At 59.9% G+C, this 19,951-nt stretch overlaps 1 protein-coding gene across 2 annotated transcripts in view; it reads right to left on the bottom strand.

Annotated features, from left to right (window-relative positions):
* The window catches only part of RNF123 (ring finger protein 123), a 265,837-nt gene that overhangs the window by 85,118 nt on the left and 160,768 nt on the right, over window positions 1–19,951 (bottom strand). For both annotated transcript variants that reach the window (XM_063941450.1, XM_063941449.1), the window contains exon 31: window positions 17,589–17,673. In XM_063941450.1, coding sequence (XP_063797520.1) covers window positions 17,589–17,673 — 85 coding nt within the window. The remainder of the gene's footprint in view (window positions 1–17,588; window positions 17,674–19,951) is intronic.

Genomic DNA, 19,951 nt, shown 5'->3' with positions numbered 1-19,951 from the left:
AGTCCCAGCGTCCCCTCACACAGGGCAATAGTGACAGTCCCAGCGTCCTCTCACACAGGGCAATAGTGACAGTCCCAGCATCCCCTCACACAGGGCAATAGTGACAGTCCCAGCGTCCCCTCACACAGGGCAATAGTGACAGTCCCAGTGTCCCCTCACACAGGGCAATAGTGACAGTCCCAGCGTCCTCTCACACAGGGCAATAGTGACAGTCCCAGCATCCCCTCACACAGGGCAATAGTGACAGTCCCAGCGTCCTCTCACACAGGGCAATAGTGACAGTCCCAGCGTCCCCTCACACAGGGCAATAGTGACAGTCCCAGTGTCCCCTCACACAGGACAATAGTGACAGTCCCAGCGTCCCCTCACACAGGGCAATAGTGACAGTCCCAGCGTCCCCTCACACAGGGCAACAGTGACAGTCCCAACGTCCCCTCACACAGGGCAATAGTGACAGTCCCAGCGTCCCCTCACATAGGGTAATAGTGACAGTCCCAGCGTCCTCTCACACAGGGCAATAGTGACAGTCCCAGCGTCCCCTCACACAGGGCAATAGTGACAGTCCCAGCGTCCCCTCACACAGGACAATAGTGATAGTCCCAGTGTCCCCTCACACAGGGCAATAGTGACAGTCCCAGCGTCCCCTCACACAGGGCAATAGTGACAGTCCCAGCGTCCCCTCACACAGGGCAATAGTGACAGTCCCAGCGTCCCCTCACACAGGACAATAGTGATAGTCCCAGTGTCCCCTCACACAGGACAATAGTGACAGTCCCAGCGTCCCCTCACACAGGGCAATAGTGACAGTCCCAGCGTCCCCTCACACAGGGCAATAGTGACAGTCCCAGTGTCCCCTCACACAGGGCAATAGTGACAGTCCCAGCGTCCCCTCACACAGGGCAATAGTGACAGTCCCAGCGTCCCCTCACACAGGGCAATAGTGACAGTCCCAGCGTCCCCTCACACAGGGCAATAGTGACAGTCCCAGCGTCCCCTCACATAGGGTAATAGTGACAGTCCCAGCGTCCTCTCACACAGGGCAATAGTGACAGTCCCAGCGTCCCCTCACACAGGGCAATAGTGACAGTCCCAGCGTCCCCTCACACAGGACAATAGTGATAGTCCCAGTGTCCCCTCACACAGGGCAATAGTGACAGTCCCAGCGTCCCCTCACACAGGACAATAGTGATAGTCCCAGTGTCCCCTCACACAGGACAATAGTGACAGTCCCAGCGTCCCCTCACACAGGGCAATAGTGATAGTCCCAGTGTCCCCTCACACAGGGCAATAGTGACAGTCCCAGCGTCCCCTCACACAGGGCAATAGTGACAGTCCCAGCGTCCCCTCACACAGTCCCAGCGTCCCCTCACTCAGTCCCAGCGTCCCCTCACACAGGGCAATAGTGACAGTCCCAGCGTCCCCTCACACAGGGCAATAGTGACAGTCCCAGCGTCCCCTCACACAGTCCCAGCGTCCCCTCACACAGTCCCAGCGTCCCCTCACACAGTCCCAGCGTCCCCTCACACAGTCCCAGCGTCCCCTCACACAGAGCAATAGTGATAGTCCCAGCGTCCCCTCACACAGTCCCAGCGTCCCCTCACTCAGTCCCAGCGTCCCCTCACACAGAGCAATAGTGATAGTCCCAGCGTCCCCTCACACAGTCCCAGCGTCCCCTCACTCAGTCCCAGCGTCCCCTCACACAGAGCAATAGTGATAGTCCCAGCGTCCCCTCACACAGTCCCAGCGTCCCCTCACACAGGGCAATAGTGACAGTCCCAGCGTCCTCTCACACAGGGCAATAGTGACAGTCCCAGCGTCCCCTCACACAGGGCAATAGTGACAGTCCCAGCGTCCCCTCACACAGGGCAATAGTGACAGTCCCAGCGTCCCCTCACACAGGGCAATAGTGACAGTCCCAGCGTCCCCTCACACAGTCCCAGCGTCCCCTCACACAGGACAATAGTGACAGTCCCAGCGTCCCCTCACTCAGTCCCAGCGTCCCCTCACACAGAGCAATAGTGATAGTCCCAGCGTCCCCTCACACAGTCCCAGCGTCCCCTCACACAGGGCAATAGTGACAGTCCCAGCGTCCTCTCACACAGGGCAATAGTGACAGTCCCAGCGTCCCCTCACACAGGGCAATAGTGACAGTCCCAGCGTCCCCTCACACAGGGCAATAGTGACAGTCCCAGCGTCCCCTCACACAGGGCAATAGTGACAGTCCCAGCGTCCCCTCACACAGTCCCAGCGTCCCCTCACACAGGACAATAGTGACAGTCCCAGCGTCCCCTCACACAGGACAATAGTGACAGTCCCAGCGTCCTCTCACACAGGGCAATAGTGACAGTCCCAGCGTCCCCTCACACAGGGCAATAGTGACAGTCCCAGCGTCCCCTCACACAGGACAATAGTGACAGTCCCAGCGTCCCCTCACACAGGGCAATAGTGACAGTCCCAGCGTCCCCTCACACAGGGCAATAGTGACAGTCCCAGCGTCCCCTCACACAGGGCAATAGTGACAGTCCCAGCGTCCTCTCACACAGGACAATAGTGACAGTCCCAGCGTCCCCTCACACAGGACAATAGTGACAGTCCCAGCGTCCTCTCACACAGGGCAATAGTGACAGTCCCAGCGTCCCCTCACACAGGGCAATAGTGACAGTCCCAGCGTCCCCTCACACAGGGCAATAGTGACAGTCCCAGCGTCCTCTCACACAGGGCAATAGTGACAGTCCCAGCGTCCCCTCACACAGGGCAATAGTGACAGTCCCAGCGTCCCCTCACACAGGGCAACAGTGACAGTCCCAGTGTCCCCTCACACAGGGCAATAGTGACAGTCCCAGCGTCCCCTCACACAGGGCAATAGTGACAGTCCCAGCGTCCCCTCACACAGGGCAATAGTGACAGTCCCAGCGTCCCCTCACACAGTCCCAGCGTCCCCTCACACAGGACAATAGTGACAGTCCCAGCGTCCCCTCACACAGGGCAACAGTGACAGTCCCAGCGTCCCCTCACACAGTCCCAGCGTCCCCTCACTCAGTCCCAGCGTCCCCTCACACAGGGCAATAGTGACAGTCCCAGCGTCCCCTCACACAGTCCCAGCGTCCCCTCACTCAGTCCCAGCGTCCCCTCACACAGGACAATAGTGATAGTCCCAGTGTCCCCTCACACAGGGCAATAGTGACAGTCCCAGCGTCCCCTCACACAGTCCCAGCGTCCCCTCACACAGGGCAATAGTGACAGTCCCAGCGTCCCCTCACACAGTCCCAGCGTCCCCTCACTCAGTCCCAGCGTCCCCTCACACAGGGCAATAGTGACAGTCCCAGCGTCCCCTCACACAGGGCAATAGTGACAGTCCCAGCGTCCCCTCACACAGTCCCAGCGTCCCCTCACACAGGGCAACAGTGACAGTCCCAGCGTCCCCTCACACAGTCCCAGCGTCCCCTCACTCAGTCCCAGCGTCCCCTCACACAGGACAATAGTGATAGTCCCAGTGTCCCCTCACACAGTCCCAGCGTCCCCTCACACAGTCCCAGCGTCCCCTCACTCAGTCCCAGCGTCCCCTCACACAGAGCAATAGTGATAGTCCCAGCGTCCCCTCACTCAGTCCCAGCGTCCCCTCACACAGTCCCAGCGTCCCCTCACACAGTCCCAGCGTCCCCTCACACAGGGCAATAGTGATAGTCCCAGTGTCCCCTCACACAGTCCCAGCGTCCCCTCACTCAGTCCCAGCGTCCCCTCACACAGAGCAATAGTGATAGTCCCAGCGTCCCCTCACTCAGTCCCAGCGTCCCCTCACACAGTCCCAGCGTCCCCTCACTCAGTCCCAGCGTCCCCTCACACAGGACAATAGTGATAGTCCCAGTGTCCCCTCACACAGTCCCAGCGTCCCCTCACACAGTCCCAGCGTCCCCTCACTCAGTCCCAGCGTCCCCTCACACAGAGCAATAGTGATAGTCCCAGCGTCCCCTCACACAGTCCCAGCGTCCCCTCACACAGTCCCAGCGTCCCCTCACACAGGGCAATGGTGACAGTCCCAGCGTCCCCTCACACAGGACAATAGTGACAGTCCCAGCGTCCCCTCACACAGGGCAATGGTGACAGTCCCAGCGTCCCCTCACACAGGGCAATAGTGACAGTCCCAGCGTCCTCTCACACAGGACAATAGTGACAGTCCCAGCGTCCTCTCACACAGGGCAATAGTGACAGTCCCAGCGTCCCCTCACACAGGGCAATAGTGACAGTCCCAGCGTCCCCTCACACAGGGCAATAGTGACAGTCCCAGCGTCCCCTCACACAGTCCCAGCGTCCCCTCACATAGGACAATAGTGACAGTCCCAGCGTCCCCTCACACAGGACAATAGTGACAGTCCCAGCGTCCCCTCACACAGTCCCAGCGTCCCCTCACACAGGGCAATAGTGACAGTCCCAGCGTCCCCTCACACAGGGCAATAGTGACAGTCCCAGTGTCCCCTCACACAGGGCAATAGTGACAGTCCCAGCGTCCCCTCACACAGTCCCAGCGTCCCCTCACACAGGGCAATAGTGACAGTCCCAGCGTCCCCTCACACAGGGCAATAGTGACAGTCCCAGCGTCCCCTCACACAGGACAATAGTGACAGTCCCAGCGTCCCCTCACACAGGGCAACAGTGACAGTCCCAGCGTCCCCTCACACAGTCCCAGCGTCCCCTCACACAGGGCAATAGTGACAGTCCCAGCGTCCCCTCACACAGGACAATAGTGACAGTCCCAGCGTCCTCTCACACAGTCCCAGCGTCCCCTCACACAGGGCAATAGTGACAGTCCCAGCGTCCTCTCACACAGGGCAATAGTGACAGTCCCAGCGTCCTCTCACACAGGACAATAGTGACAGTCCCAGCGTCCCCTCACACAGGGCAATAGTGACAGTCCCAGCGTCCCCTCACACAGGGCAATAGTGACAGTCCCAGCGTCCCCTCACACAGGACAATAGTGACAGTCCCAGCGTCCCCTCACACAGGGCAATAGTGACAGTCCCAGCGTCCCCTCACATAGGGCAATAGTGACAGTCCCAGCGTCCTCTCACACAGGGCAATAGTGACAGTCCCAGCGTCCCCTCACACAGGGCAATAGTGACAGTTCCCAGCGTCCCCTCACACAGGGCAATAGTGACAGTCCCAGCGTCCCCTCACACAGGGCAATAGTGACAGTCCCAGCGTCCCCTCACACAGGGCAATAGTGACAGTCCCAGCGTCCCCTCGCACAGGGCAATAGTGACAGTCCCAGTGTCCCCTCGCACAGGGCAATAGTGACAGTCCCAGCGTCCCCTCACACAGGGCAATAGTGACAGTCCCAGCGTCCTCTCACACAGGGCAATAGTGACAGTCCCAGCGTCCCCTCACACAGGGCAATAGTGACAGTCCCAGCGTCCTCTCACACAGGGCAATAGTGACAGTCCCAGCGTCCTCTCACACAGGGCAATAGTGACAGTCCCAGCGTCCCCTCACACAGGGCAATAGTGACAGTCCCAGCGTCCCCTCACACAGGGCAATAGTGACAGTCCCAGCGTCCCCTCACACAGGGCAATAGTGACAGTCCCAGCGTCCCCTCACACAGGGCAATAGTGACAGTCCCAGCGTCCCCTCACACAGGGCAATAGTGACAGTCCCAGCGTCCCCTCACACAGGGCAATAGTGACAGTCCCAGCGTCCCCTCACACAGGGCAATAGTGACAGTCCCAGCGTCCCCTCACACAGGGCAATAGTGACAGTCCCAGCGTCCCCTCACACAGGGCAATAGTGACAGTCCCAGCGTCCCCTCACACAGGGCAATAGTGACAGTCCCAGCGTCCCCTCACACAGGGCAATAGTGACAGTCCCAGCGTCCCCTCACATAGGACAATAGTGACAGTCCCAGCGTCCCCTCACACAGGGCAATAGTGACAGTCCCAGCGTCCCCTCACACAGGGCAATAGTGACAGTCCCAGCGTCCTCTCACACAGGGCAATAGTGACAGTCCCAGCATCCCCTCACACAGGGCAATAGTGACAGTCCCAGCATCCCCTCACACAGGGCAATAGTGACAGTCCCAGCGTCCCCTCACATAGGGTAATAGTGACAGTCCCAGCGTCCTCTCACACAGGGCAATAGTGACAGTCCCAGCGTCCCCTCACACAGGGCAATAGTGACAGTCCCAGCGTCCCCTCACACAGGACAATAGTGATAGTCCCAGTGTCCCCTCACACAGGGCAATAGTGACAGTCCCAGCGTCCCCTCACACAGGACAATAGTGATAGTCCCAGTGTCCCCTCACACAGGACAATAGTGACAGTCCCAGCGTCCCCTCACACAGTCCCAGCGTCCCCTCACACAGGACAATAGTGACAGTCCCAGCGTCCCCTCACACAGTCCCAGCGTCCCCTCACACAGTCCCAGCGTCCCCTCACACAGGGCAATAGTGACAGTCCCAGCGTCCCCTCACACAGTCCCAGCGTCCCCTCACACAGGACAATAGTGACAGTCCCAGCGTCCCCTCACACAGTCCCAGCGTCCCCTCACTCAGTCCCAGCGTCCCCTCACACAGTCCCAGCGTCCCCTCACACAGTCCCAGCGTCCCCTCACACAGGGCAATAGTGACAGTCCCAGCGTCCCCTCACACAGTCCCAGCGTCCCCTCACACAGGGCAATAGTGACAGTCCCAGCGTCCCCTCACACAGGGCAATAGTGACAGTCCCAGCGTCCCCTCACACAGTCCCAGCGTCCCCTCACACAGTCCCAGCGTCCCCTCACACAGTCCCAACGTCCCCTCACACAGGACAATAGTGACAGTCCCAGCGTCCCCTCACACAGGGCAATAGTGACAGTCCCAGCGTCCCCTCACACAGTCCCAGCGTCCCCTCACACAGGGCAATAGTGACAGTCCCAGCGTCCCCTCACACAGTCCCAGCGTCCCCTCACACAGGGCAATAGTGACAGTCCCAGCGTCCCCTCACACAGGGCAACAGTGACAGTCCCAGCGTCCCCTCACACAGTCCCAGCGTCCCCTCACACAGGGCAATAGTGACAGTCCCAGCGTCCCCTCACACAGGACAATAGTGACAGTCCCACCGTCCCCTCACACAGGACAATAGTGACAGTCCCAGCGTCCCCTCACACAGTCCCAGCGTCCCCTCACACAGGGCAATAGTGACAGTCCCAGCGTCCCCTCACACAGGGCAATAGTGACAGTCCCAGCGTCCCCTCACACAGGGCAATAGTGACAGTCCCAGCGTCCCCTCACACAGTCCCAGCGTCCCCTCACACAGGGCAATAGTGACAGTCCCAGCGTCCCCTCACACAGGGCAATAGTGACAGTCCCAGCGTCCCCTCACACAGGGCAATAGTGACAGTCCCAGCGTCCCCTCACACAGTCCCAGCGTCCCCTCACACAGGGCAATAGTGACAGTCCCAGCGTCCCCTCACACAGGACAATAGTGATAGTCCCAGCGTCCCCTCACACAGGACAATAGTGACAGTCCCAGCGTCCCCTCACACAGGACAATAGTGATAGTCCCAGCGTCCCCTCACACAGGACAATAGTGACAGTCCCAGCGTCCCCTCACACAGGACAATAGTGACAGTCCCAGCGTCCCCTCACACAGTCCCAGCGTCCCCTCACACAGTCCCAGCGTCCCCTCACACAGGGCAATAGTGACAGTCCCAGCGTCCCCTCACACAGGACAATAGTGACAGTCCCAGCGTCCCCTCACACAGGGCAATAGTGACAGTCCCAGCGTCCCCTCACACAGGACAATAGTGACAGTCCCAGCGTCCCCTCACACAGTCCCAGCGTCCCCTCACACAGGACAACAGTGACAGTCCCAGCGTCCCCTCACACAGTCCCAGCGTCCCCTCACACAGGACAATAGTGACAGTCCCAGCGTCCCCTCACACAGTCCCAGCGTCCCCTCACACAGGACAATAGTGACAGTCCCAGCGTCCCCTCACACAGGACAATAGTGACAGTCCCAGCGTCCCCTCACACAGTCCCAGCGTCCCCTCACACAGGACAACAGTGACAGTCCCAGCGTCCCCTCACACAGGACAATAGTGACAATCCCAGCTTCCCCTCACACAGTCCCAGCGTCCCCTCACACAGGGCAATAGTGACAGTCCCAGCGTCCCCTCACACAGTCCCAGCGTCCCCTCACACAGGACAATAGTGACAGTCCCAGCGTCCCCTCACATAGGACAATAGTGACAGTCCCAGCGTCCCCTCACACAGGGCAATAGTGACAGTCCCAGCGTCCCCTCACACAGGGCAATAGTGACAGTCCCAGCGTCCCCTCACACAGGACAATAGTGACAGTCCCAGCGTCCCCTCACACAGGACAATAGTGACAGTCCCAGCGTCCCCTCACACAGTCCCAGCGTCCCCTCACACAGTCCCAGCGTCCCCTCACACAGTCCCAGCGTCCCCTCACACAGGACAATAGTGACAGTCCCAGCGTCCCCTCACACAGGGCAATAGTGACAGTCCCAGCGTCCCCTCACACAGGGCAATAGTGACAGTCCCAGCATCCCCTCACACAGGGCAATAGTGACAGTCCCAGCGTCCTCTCACACAGGGCAATAGTGACAGTCCCAGCGTCCCCTCACACAGGACAACAGTGACAGTCCCAGCGTCCCCTCACACAGTCCCAGCGTCCCCTCACACAGGGCAATAGTGACAGTCCCAGTGTCCCCTCACACAGTCCCAGCGTCCCCTCACACAGGACAATAGTGACAGTCCCAGCGTCCCCTCACACAGGACAATAGTGACAGTCCCAGCGTCCCCTCACACAGGACAATAGTGACAGTCCCAGCGTCCCCTCACACAGGACAATAGTGACAGTCCCAGCGTCCCCTCACACAGTCCCAGCGTCCCCTCACACAGGGCAATAGTGACAGTCCCAGCGTCCCCTCACACAGGATAATAGTGACAGTCCCAGCGTCCTCTCACACAGGGCAATAGTGACAGTCCCAGCGTCCCCTCACACAGTCCCAGCGTCCCCTCACATAGGACAATAGTGACAGTCCCAGCGTCCCCTCACACAGGACAATAGTGACAGTCCCAGCGTCCCCTCACACAGGACAATAGTGACAGTCCCAGCGTCCCCTCACACAGTCCCAGCGTCCCCTCACACAGGGCAATAGTGACAGTCCCAGCGTCCCCTCACACAGGATAATAGTGACAGTCCCAGCGTCCTCTCACACAGGGCAATAGTGACAGTCCCAGCGTCCCCTCACACAGTCCCAGCGTCCCCTCACACAGTCCCAGCGTCCCCTCACATAGGACAATAGTGACAGTCCCAGCGTCCCCTCACACAGGACAATAGTGACAGTCCCAGCGTCCCCTCACACAGGACAATAGTGACAGTCCCAGCGTCCTCTCACACAGGGCAATAGTGACAGTCCCAGCGTCCCCTCACATAGGACAATAGTGACAGTCCCAGCGTCCCCTCACATAGGACAATAGTGACAGTCCCAGCGTCCCCTCACATAGGACAATAGTGACAGTCCCAGCGTCCCCTCACATAGGACAATAGTGACAGTCCCAGCGTCCCCTCACACAGGACAATAGTGACAGTCCCAGCGTCCCCTCACACAGGGCAATAGTGACAGTCCCAGCGTCCCCTCACATAGGACAATAGTGACAGTCCCAGCGTCCCCTCACACAGGGCAATAGTGACAGTCCCAGCGTCCTCTCACACAGGACAATAGTGACAGTCCCAGCGTCCCCTCACACAGGGCAATAGTGACAGTCCCAGCGTCCCCTCACACAGGGCAATAGTGACAGTCCCAGCGTCCCCTCACACAGTCCCAGCGTCCCCTCACACAGGGCAATAGTGACAGTCCCAGCGTCCCCTCACACAGGGCAATAGTGACAGTCCCAGCGTCCCCTCACACAGGACAATAGTGACAGTCCCAGCGTCCCCTCACACAGGGCAATAGTGACAGTCCCAGCGTCCCCTCACACAGGGCAATAGTGACAGTCCCAGCGTCCCCTCACACAGGGCAATAGTGACAGTCCCAGCGTCCCCTCACACAGGACAATAGTGACAGTCCCAGCGTCCCCTCACACAGGGCAATAGTGACAGTCCCAGCGTCCCCTCACACAGGACAACAGTGACAGTCCCAGCGTCCCCTCACACAGTCCCAGCGTCCCCTCACACAGGGCAATAGTGACAGTCCCAGCGTCCCCTCACACAGGGCAATAGTGACAGTCCCAGCGTCCCCTCACACAGGACAATAGTGACAGTCCCAGCGTCCCCTCACACAGTCCCAGCGTCCCCTCACACAGGGCAATAGTGACAGTCCCAGCGTCCCCTCACACAGGATAATAGTGACAGTCCCAGCGTCCCCTCACACAGGACAATAGTGACAGTCCCAGCGTCCCCTCACACAGGACAATAGTGACAGTCCCAGCGTCCCCTCACACAGGGCAATAGTGACAGTCCCAGCGTCCCCTCACATAGGACAATAGTGACAGTCCCAGCGTCCCCTCACATAGGACAATAGTGACAGTCCCAGCGTCCTCTCACACAGGACAATAGTGACAGTCCCAGCGTCCTCTCACACAGGACAATAGTGACAGTCCCAGCGTCCCCTCACATAGGACAATAGTGACAGTCCCAGCGTCCTCTCACACAGGACAATAGTGACAGTCCCAGCGTCCCCTCACACAGGACAATAGTGACAGTCCCAGCGTCCCCTCACATAGGACAATAGTGACAGTCCCAGCGTCCCCTCACATAGGACAATAGTGACAGTCCCAGCGTCCCCTCACATAGGACAATAGTGACAGTCCCAGCGTCCCCTCACACAGGGCAATAGTGACAGTCCCAGCGTCCCCTCACATAGGACAATAGTGACAGTCCCAGCGTCCCCTCACATAGGACAATAGTGACAGTCCCAGCGTCCTCTCACACAGGACAATAGTGACAGTCCCAGCGTCCTCTCACACAGGACAATAGTGACAGTCCCAGCGTCCCCTCACATAGGACAATAGTGACAGTCCCAGCGTCCTCTCACACAGGACAATAGTGACAGTCCCAGCGTCCCCTCACATAGGACAATAGTGACAGTCCCAGCGTCCTCTCACACAGGACAATAGTGACAGTCCCAGCGTCCTCTCACACAGGGCAATAGTGACAGTCCCAGCGTCCTCTCACACAGGACAATAGTGACAGTCCCAGCGTCCTCTCACACAGGACAATAGTGACAGTCCCAGCGTCCCCTCACATAGGACAATAGTGACAGTCCCAGCGTCCCCTCACACAGGGCAATAGTGACAGTCCCAGCGTCCCCTCACACAGGGCAATAGTGACAGTCCCAGCGTCCCCTCACACAGGGCAATAGTGACAGTCCCAGCGTCCTCTCACACAGGACAATAGTGACAGTCCCAGCGTCCCCTCACACAGGACAATAGTGACAGTCCCAGCGTCCCCTCACACAGGACAATAGTGACAGTCCCAGCGTCCCCTCACACAGGGCAATAGTGACAGTCCCAGCGTCCCCTCACACAGTCCCAGCGTCCCCTCACACAGGGCAATAGTGACAGTCCCAGCGTCCCCTCACACAGGGCAATAGTGACAGTCCCAGCGTCCCCTCACACAGGGCAATAGTGACAGTCCCAGCGTCCCCTCACACAGGACAATAGTGACAGTCCCAGCGTCCCCTCACATAGGACAATAGTGACAGTCCCAGCGTCCTCTCACACAGGGCAATAGTGACAGTCCCAGCGTCCTCTCACACAGGACAATAGTGACAGTCCCAGCGTCCTCTCACACAGGGCAATAGTGACAGTCCCAGCGTCCCCTCACACAGGGCAATAGTGACAGTCCCAGCGTCCCCTCACACAGGATAATAGTGACAGTCCCAGCGTCCTCTCACACAGGACAATAGTGACAGTCCCAGCGTCCCCTCACACAGGACAATAGTGACAGTCCCAGCGTCCCCTCACACAGGGCAATAGTGACAGTCCCAGCGTCCTCTCACACAGGGCAATAGTGACAGTCCCAGCGTCCCCTCACACAGGGCAATAGTGACAGTCCCAGCGTCCCCTCACACAGTCCCAGCGTCCCCTCACACAGGGCAATAGTGACAGTCCCAGCGTCCCCTCACACAGGGCAATAGTGACAGTCCCAGCGTCCCCTCACACAGGACAATAGTGACAGTCCCAGCGTCCCCTCGCACAGGACAATAGTGACAGTCCCAGCGTCCCCTCGCACAGGACAATAGTGACAGTCCCAGCGTCCCCTCGCACAGGACAATAGTGACAGTCCCAGCGTCCCCTCACACAGTCCCAGCGTCCCCTCACACAGGGCAATAGTGACAGTCCCAGCGTCCCCTCACACAGGGCAATAGTGACAGTCCCAGCGTCCCCTCACACAGTCCCAGCGTCCCCTCACACAGGACAATAGTGACAGTCCCAGCGTCCCCTCACACAGGGCAATAGTGACAGTCCCAGCGTCCCCTCACACAGGACAATAGTGACAGTCCCAGCGTCCCCTCACACAGGGCAATAGTGACAGTCCCAGCGTCCCCTCACACAGGGCAATAGTGACAGTCCCAGCGTCCCCTCACACAGGACAATAGTGACAGTCCCAGCGTCCCCTCACACAGGGCAATAGTGACAGTCCCAGCGTCCCCTCACACAGGACAATAGTGACAGTCCCAGCGTCCCCTCACAAAGGGCAATAAAGACAGTCCCAGCGTCCCCTCAAACAGTCCCAGCGTCCCCTCACACAGGGCAATAGTGACAGTCCCAGCGTCCTCTCACAAAGGGCAATAAAGACAGTCCCAGCGTCCCCTCAAACAGTCCCAGCGTCCCCTCACACAGGGCAATAGTGACAGTCCCAGCGTCCTCTCACACAGGGCAATAGTGACAGTCCCAGCGTCCCCTCACACAGGGCAATAGTGACAGTCCCAGCGTCCTCTCACACAGGGCAATAGTGACAGTCCCAGCGTCCCCTCACACAGGGCAATAGTGACAGTCCCAGCGTCCCCTCACACAGGGTAATAGTGACAGTCCCAGCGTCCTCTCACACAGGGCAATAGTGACAGTCCCAGCGTCCCCTCACACAGGGCAATAGTGACAGTCCCAGCGTCCTCTCACACAGGGCAATAGTGACAGTCCCAGCGTCCCCTCACACAGGGCAATAGTGACAGTCCCAGCGTCCCCTCACACAGGGCAATAGTGACAGTCCCAGCGTCCCCTCACACAGGGCAATAGTGACAGTCCCAGCGTCCCCTCACACAGGGCAATAGTGACAGTCCCAGCGTCCCCTCACACAGGGCAATAGTGACAGTCCCAGCGTCCCCTCCAGTGTAAGTAGGTGGAATTTGATGTAGTGATCACACATTTCCAGCAAGAAGACAGTAAGCAGCATCAAATGTGCTGGGCAGAGCGGCCTGTAGACCCTTACATTCTTACCTACGCCACAGTGCCAGCCACCAGCACGTCTCGGCTTCATACACCTACTTTGCCCAGTCACTGCTCCGTACGCCTACTCTGCCATCCGCCCCTGTCACTGCTCCATACGCCTACCCTGCCACCGCCCCTGCTCTGTACGCCTACCCTGCCACCGCCCCTGCTCTGTACGCCTACCCTGCCACCGCCCCTGCTCTGTACGCCTACCCTGCCACCACCCCGTCACTGCTCCGTACGCCTACTCTGCCACCGCCCCGTCACTGCTCCGTACGCCTACTCTGCCACCGCCACTGCTCCATACGCCTACTCTGCCACCGCCCGTCACTGCTCCGTACGCCTACCCTGCCACCGCCCCTGCTCCGTACGCCTACCCTGCCACCGCCCCGTCACTACTCCGTACGCCTACTCTGCCACCGCCACGGTCACTGCTCCGTACGCCTACTCTGCCACCGCCCCGTCACTGCTCCGTACGCCTACTCTGCCACCGCCACTGTCACTGCTCCGTACGCCTACTCTGCCACCACCCGTTACTGCTCCGTACGCCTACTCTGCCACCACCACTGCTCCGTACGCCTACTCTGCCACCCCCCGTCACTGCTCCGTACGCCTACTCTGCCACCCCCCCGTCACTGCTCCGTACGCCTACTCTGCCACCGCCACTGTCACTGCTCCGTACGCCTACTCTGCCACCGTCCCGTCACTGCTCCGTACGCCTACTCTGCCACCCCCCCGTCACTGCTCCGTACGCCTACTCTGCCACCGCCACTGTCACTGCTCCGTACGCCTACTCTGCCACCCCCCCGTCACTGCTCCGTACGCCTACTCTGCCACCCCCACTGTCACTGCTCCGTACGCCTACTCTACCACCGCCACTGCTCCGTATGCATACTCTGCCACCGCCACTGCTCCGTACGCCTACTCTGCCACCCCCATTGTCACTGCTCCGTACGCCTACTCTACCACCGCCACTGCTCCGTACGCCTACTCTGCCACCCCCACTGTCACTGCTCCGTACGCCTACTCTACCACCGCCACTGCTCCATACGCCTACTCTGCCACCGCCACTGTCACTGCTCCGTACGCCTACTCTGCCACCGCCACTGCTCCGTATGCCTACTCTGCCACCGCCACTGCTCCGTACGCCTACTCTGCCACCGCCACTGTCACTGCTCCGTACGCCTACTCTGCCACCGCCACTGCTCCGTATGCCTACTCTGCCACCGCCACGGTCACTGCTCCGTACGCCTACTCTGCCACCCCCCCGTCACTGCTCCGTACGCCTACTCTGCCACCGCCACTGTCACTGCTCCGTACGCCTACTCTGCCACCGCCACTGCTCCGTACGCCTACTCTGCCACCGCCACTGTCACTGCTCCGTACGCCTACTCTGCCACCGCCACTGCTCCGTATGCCTACTCTGCCACCGCCACGGTCACTGCTCCGTACGCCTACTCTGCCACCCCCCCGTCACTGCTCCGTACGCCTACTCTGCCACCGCCACTGTCACTGCTCCGTACGCCTACTCTGCCACCGTCCCGTCACTGCTCCGTACGCCTACTCTGCCACCCCCCCGTCACTGCTCCGTACGCCTACTCTGCCACCGCCACTGCTCCGTACGCCTACTCTGCCACCCCCCCGTCACTGCTCCGTACGCCTACTCTGCCACCGCCACTGTCACTGCTCCGTACGCCTACTCTGCCACCGTCCCGTCACTGCTCCGTACGCCTACTCTGCCACCCCCCTGTCACTGCTCCGTACGCCTACTCTGCCACCGCCACTGCTCCGTACGCCTACTCTGCCACCCCCCCGTCACTGCTCCGTACGCCTACTCTGCCACCGCCACTGTCACTGCTCCGTACGCCTACTCTGCCACCGCCACTGTCACTGCTCCGTACGCCTACTCTACCACCGCCACTGCTCCGTATGCCTACTCTGCCACCGCCACTGCTCCGTACGCCTACTCTGCCACCGCCACTGTTCCGTACGCCTACTCTGCCACCCCCCCGTCACTGCTCCGTACGCCTACTCTGCCACCCCCACTGTCACTGCTCCGTACGCCTACCCTGCCACCACCACTGTCACTGCTCCGTACGCCTACTCTGCCACCGCCACTGCTCCGTATGCCTACTCTGCCACCGCCACTGCTCCGTACGCCTACTCTGCCACCGCCACTGCTCCGTACGCCTACTCTGCCACCGCCACTGCTCCGTATGCCTACTCTGCCACCGCCACTGCTCCGTACGCCTACTCTGCCACCGCCACTGTCACTGCTCCGTACGCCTACTCTGCCACCGCCACTGCTCCGTATGCCTACTCTGCCACCGCCACTGCTCCGTACGCCTACTCTGCCACCGCCACTGCTCCGTACGCCTACTCTGCCACCGCCACTGCTCCGTATGCCTACTCTGCCACCGCCACGGTCACTGCTCCGTACGCCTACTCTACCACCGCCACTGCTCCGTATGCCTACTCTGCCACCGCCACTGCTCCGTACGCCTACTCTGCCACCGCCACTGTCACTGCTCCGTACGCCTACTCTGCCACCGCCACTGCTCCGTATGCCTACTCTGCCACCGCCACTGCTCCGTACGCCTACTCTGCCACCGCCACTGTCACTGCTCCGTACGCCTACTCTGCCACCGCCACTGCTCCGTATGCCTACTCTGCCACCGCCACTGCTCCGTACGCCTACTCTACCACCGCCACTGCTCCGTATGCCTACTCTGCCACCGCCACTGCTCCGTACGCCTACTCTGCCACCGCCACTGTCACTGCTCCGTACGCCTACTCTGCCACCGCCACTGCTCCGTATGCCTACTCTGCCACCGCCACTGCTCCGTACGCCTACTCTGCCACCGCCACTGCTCCGTACGCCTACTCTGCCACCGCCACTGCTCCGTATGCCTACTCTGCCACCGCCACGGTCACTGCTCCGTACGCCTACTCTGCCACCCCCCCGTCACTGCTCCGTACGCCTACTCTGCCACCCCCACTGTCACTGCTCCGTACGCCTACCCTGCCACCACCACTGTCACTGCTCCATACGCCTACTCTGCCACCGCCACTGCTCCGTATGCCTACTCTGCCACCGCCACGGTCACTGCTCCGTACGCCTACTCTGCCACCCCCCCGTCACTGCTCCGTACGCCTACTCTGCCACCGCCACTGTCACTGCTCCGTACGCCTACTCTGCCACCGCCACTGCTCCGTATGCCTACTCTGCCACCGCCACTGCTCCGTACGCCTACTCTGCCACCGCCACTGCTCCGTACGCCTACTCTGCCACCGCCACTGCTCCGTATGCCTACTCTGCCACCGCCACGGTCACTGCTCCGTACGCCTACTCTGCCACCCCCCCGTCACTGCTCCGTACGCCTACTCTGCCACCGCCACTGTCACTGCTCCGTACGCCTACTCTACCCACCGCCACTGCTCCGTATGCCTACTCTGCCACCGCCACTGCTCCGTACGCCTACTCTGCCACCGCCACTGTCACTGCTCCGTACGCCTACTCTGCCACCACCACTGCTCCGTACGCCTACTCTGCCACCGCCACTGCTCCGTATGCCTACTCTGCCACCGCCACTGCTCCGTATGCCTACTCTGCCACCGCCACGGTCACTGCTCCGTACGCCTACTCTGCCACCGCCCCGTCACTGCTCCGTACGCCTACTCTACCACTCGCCCTGTAACTGCTCCGTACGCCTACTCTGCCACCACCACCGCTCCGTACGCCTACTCTGCCACCGCCACTGCTCCGTATGCCTACTCTGCCACCGCCACTGCTCCGTATGCCTACTCTGCCACCGCCACGGTCACTGCTCCGTACGCCTACTCTGCCACCGCCCCGTCACTGCTCCGTACGCCTACTCTACCACTCGCCCTGTAACTGCTCCGTACGCCTACCCTGCCACAGCCCCTGTTACTGCTCCGTACGCCTACTCTACCACTGCCCCCGTCACTGCTCCGTACGCCTACTCTGCCACCGCCACTGTCACTGCTCCGTACGCCTACTCTGCCACCGCCCCTGTTACTGCTCCGTACGCCTACTCTACCACTCGCCCTGTCACTGCTCCGTATACCCAGTCTGCCACCTGGCCGTCACTGCTCTGTACGCCTACTCTGCCATCCGCTTGTTACTGCTCCGTATACATACTCTGCAGACTCGGCAAATTGGCATCTTCTGGTTTGGTTTTCAGCAGGTGCGGAAGTCTTGTGTATCGATAGCCAAATCCACAGCCCTAACAAGTGGAGAAAAGCAGATCATTCAGGGACACAGGCCGCGGTATTACAGGTCACTCAGGGACACAGGCTGCGGTATTACAGGTCACTCAGGGACACAGGCCGCGGTATTACAGGTCACTCAGGGACACAGGCCGTGGTATTACAGGTCATTCACGGACACAGGCCGCGGTATTACAGGTCACTCAGGGAGACAGGCCGCGGTATTACAGATCATTCAGGGACACAGGCCGCGGTATTACAGGTCACTCAGGGACACAGGCTGCGGTATTACAGGTCATTCAGGGACACAGGCCGCGGTATTACAGATCATTCAGGGACACAGGCCGCGGTATTACAGATCATTCAGGGACACAGGCCGCGGTATTACAGGTCACTCAGGGACACAGGCCGCGGTATTACAGATCATTCAGGGACACAGGCCGCGGTATTACAGGTCACTCAGGGACACAGGCCGCGGTATTACAGGTCATTCAGGGACACAGGCCGCGGTATTACAGATCATTCAGGGACACAGGCCGCGGTATTACAGATCATTCAGGGACACAGGCCACGGTATTACAGGTCACTCAGGGACACAGGCCGCGGTATTACAGGTCACTCAGGGACACAGGCTGCGGTATTACAGGTCATTCAGGGACACAGGGCGCGGTATTACAGGTCATTCAGGGACACAGGCCGCGGTATTACAGATCATTCAGGGACACAGGCCGCGGTATTACAGGTCACTCAGGGACACAGGGCGCGGTATTACAGATCATTCAGGGACACAGGGCGCGGTATTACAGGTCATTCAGGGACACATGGCGCGGTATTACAGGTCATTCAGGGACACAGGCCGCGGTATTACAGTTCATTCAGGGACACAGGCCGCGGTATTACAGGTCACTCAGGGACACAGGCCGCGGTATTACAGGTCATTCAGGGACACAGGGCGTGGTATTACAGGTCATTCAGGGACACAGGCCGCGGTATTACAGGTCACTCAGGGACACAGGCCGCGGTATTACAGGTCACTCAGGGACACAGGCCGCGGTATTACAGGTCATTCAGGGACACAGGCCGCGGTATTAGCAGGTCATTCAGGGACACAGGGCGTGGTATTACAGGTCATTCAGGGACACAGGCCGCGGTATTACAGGTCACTCAGGGACACAGGGCGCGGTATTACAGGTCATTCAGGGACACAGGGCGCGGTATTACAGATCATTCAGGGACACAGGCCGCGGTATCACAGGTCATTCAGGGACACAGGCCGCGGTATCACAGGTCATTCAGGGACACAGGCCGCGGTATTACAGGTCACTCAGGGACACAGGGCGCGGTATTACAGATCATTCAGGGACACAGGGCGCGGTATTACAGGTCATTCAGGGACACAGGGCGCGGTATTACAGGTCATTCAGGGACACAGGCCGCGGTATTACAGGTCATTCAGGGACACAGGCCGCGGTATTACAGGTCACTCTGGTACACAGGCCGCGGTATTACAGGTCATTCAGGGACACAGGCCGCGGTATTACAGGTCATTCAGGGACACAGGGCGTGGTATTACAGGTCATTCAGGGACACAGGCCGCGGTATTACAGGTCACTCAGGGATACAGGCCGCGGTATTACAGGTCACTCAGGGACACAGGCCGCGGTATTACAGGTCATTCAGGGACACAGGCCGCGGTATTAGCAGGTCATTCAGGGACACAGGGCGTGGTATTACAGGTCATTCAGGGACACAGGCCGCGGTATTACAGGTCACTCAGGGACACAGGGCGCGGTATTACAGGTCACTCAGGGACACAGGGCGCGGTATTACAGGTCATTCAGGGACACAGGCCGCGGTATTACAGGTCATTCAGGGACACAGGCCGCGGTATTACAGGTCACTCAGGGACACAGGCCGCGGTATTACAGGTCATTCAGGGACACAGGCCGCGGTATTAGCAGGTCATTCAGGGACACAGGCCGCGGTATTAGCAGGTCATTCAGGGACACAGGGCGTGGTATTACAGGTCATTCAGGGACACAGGCCGCGGTATTACAGGTCACTCAGGGACACAGGCCGCGGTATTACAGGTCACTCAGGGACACAGGCCGCGGTATTACAGGTCACTCAGGGACACAGGCCGCGGTATTACAGGTCATTCAGGGAGACAGGCCGCGGTATTTGCAGGTCATTCAGGGACACGGGCCGCGTTATTACAGGTCATTCAGGGACACAGGCCGCGGTATTACAGGTCATTCAGGGACACAGGCCGCGGTATTACAGGTCATTCAGGGA

The sequence above is a fragment of the Pseudophryne corroboree genome, chromosome 9, assembly GCF_028390025.1.
Source record: "Pseudophryne corroboree isolate aPseCor3 chromosome 9, aPseCor3.hap2, whole genome shotgun sequence".
Taxonomy (NCBI): Eukaryota; Metazoa; Chordata; class Amphibia; order Anura; family Myobatrachidae; genus Pseudophryne; species Pseudophryne corroboree.
The sequence above is the reverse complement of the archived record's forward strand: the minus strand, read 5'-3'. Positions and strand labels throughout refer to the sequence as shown.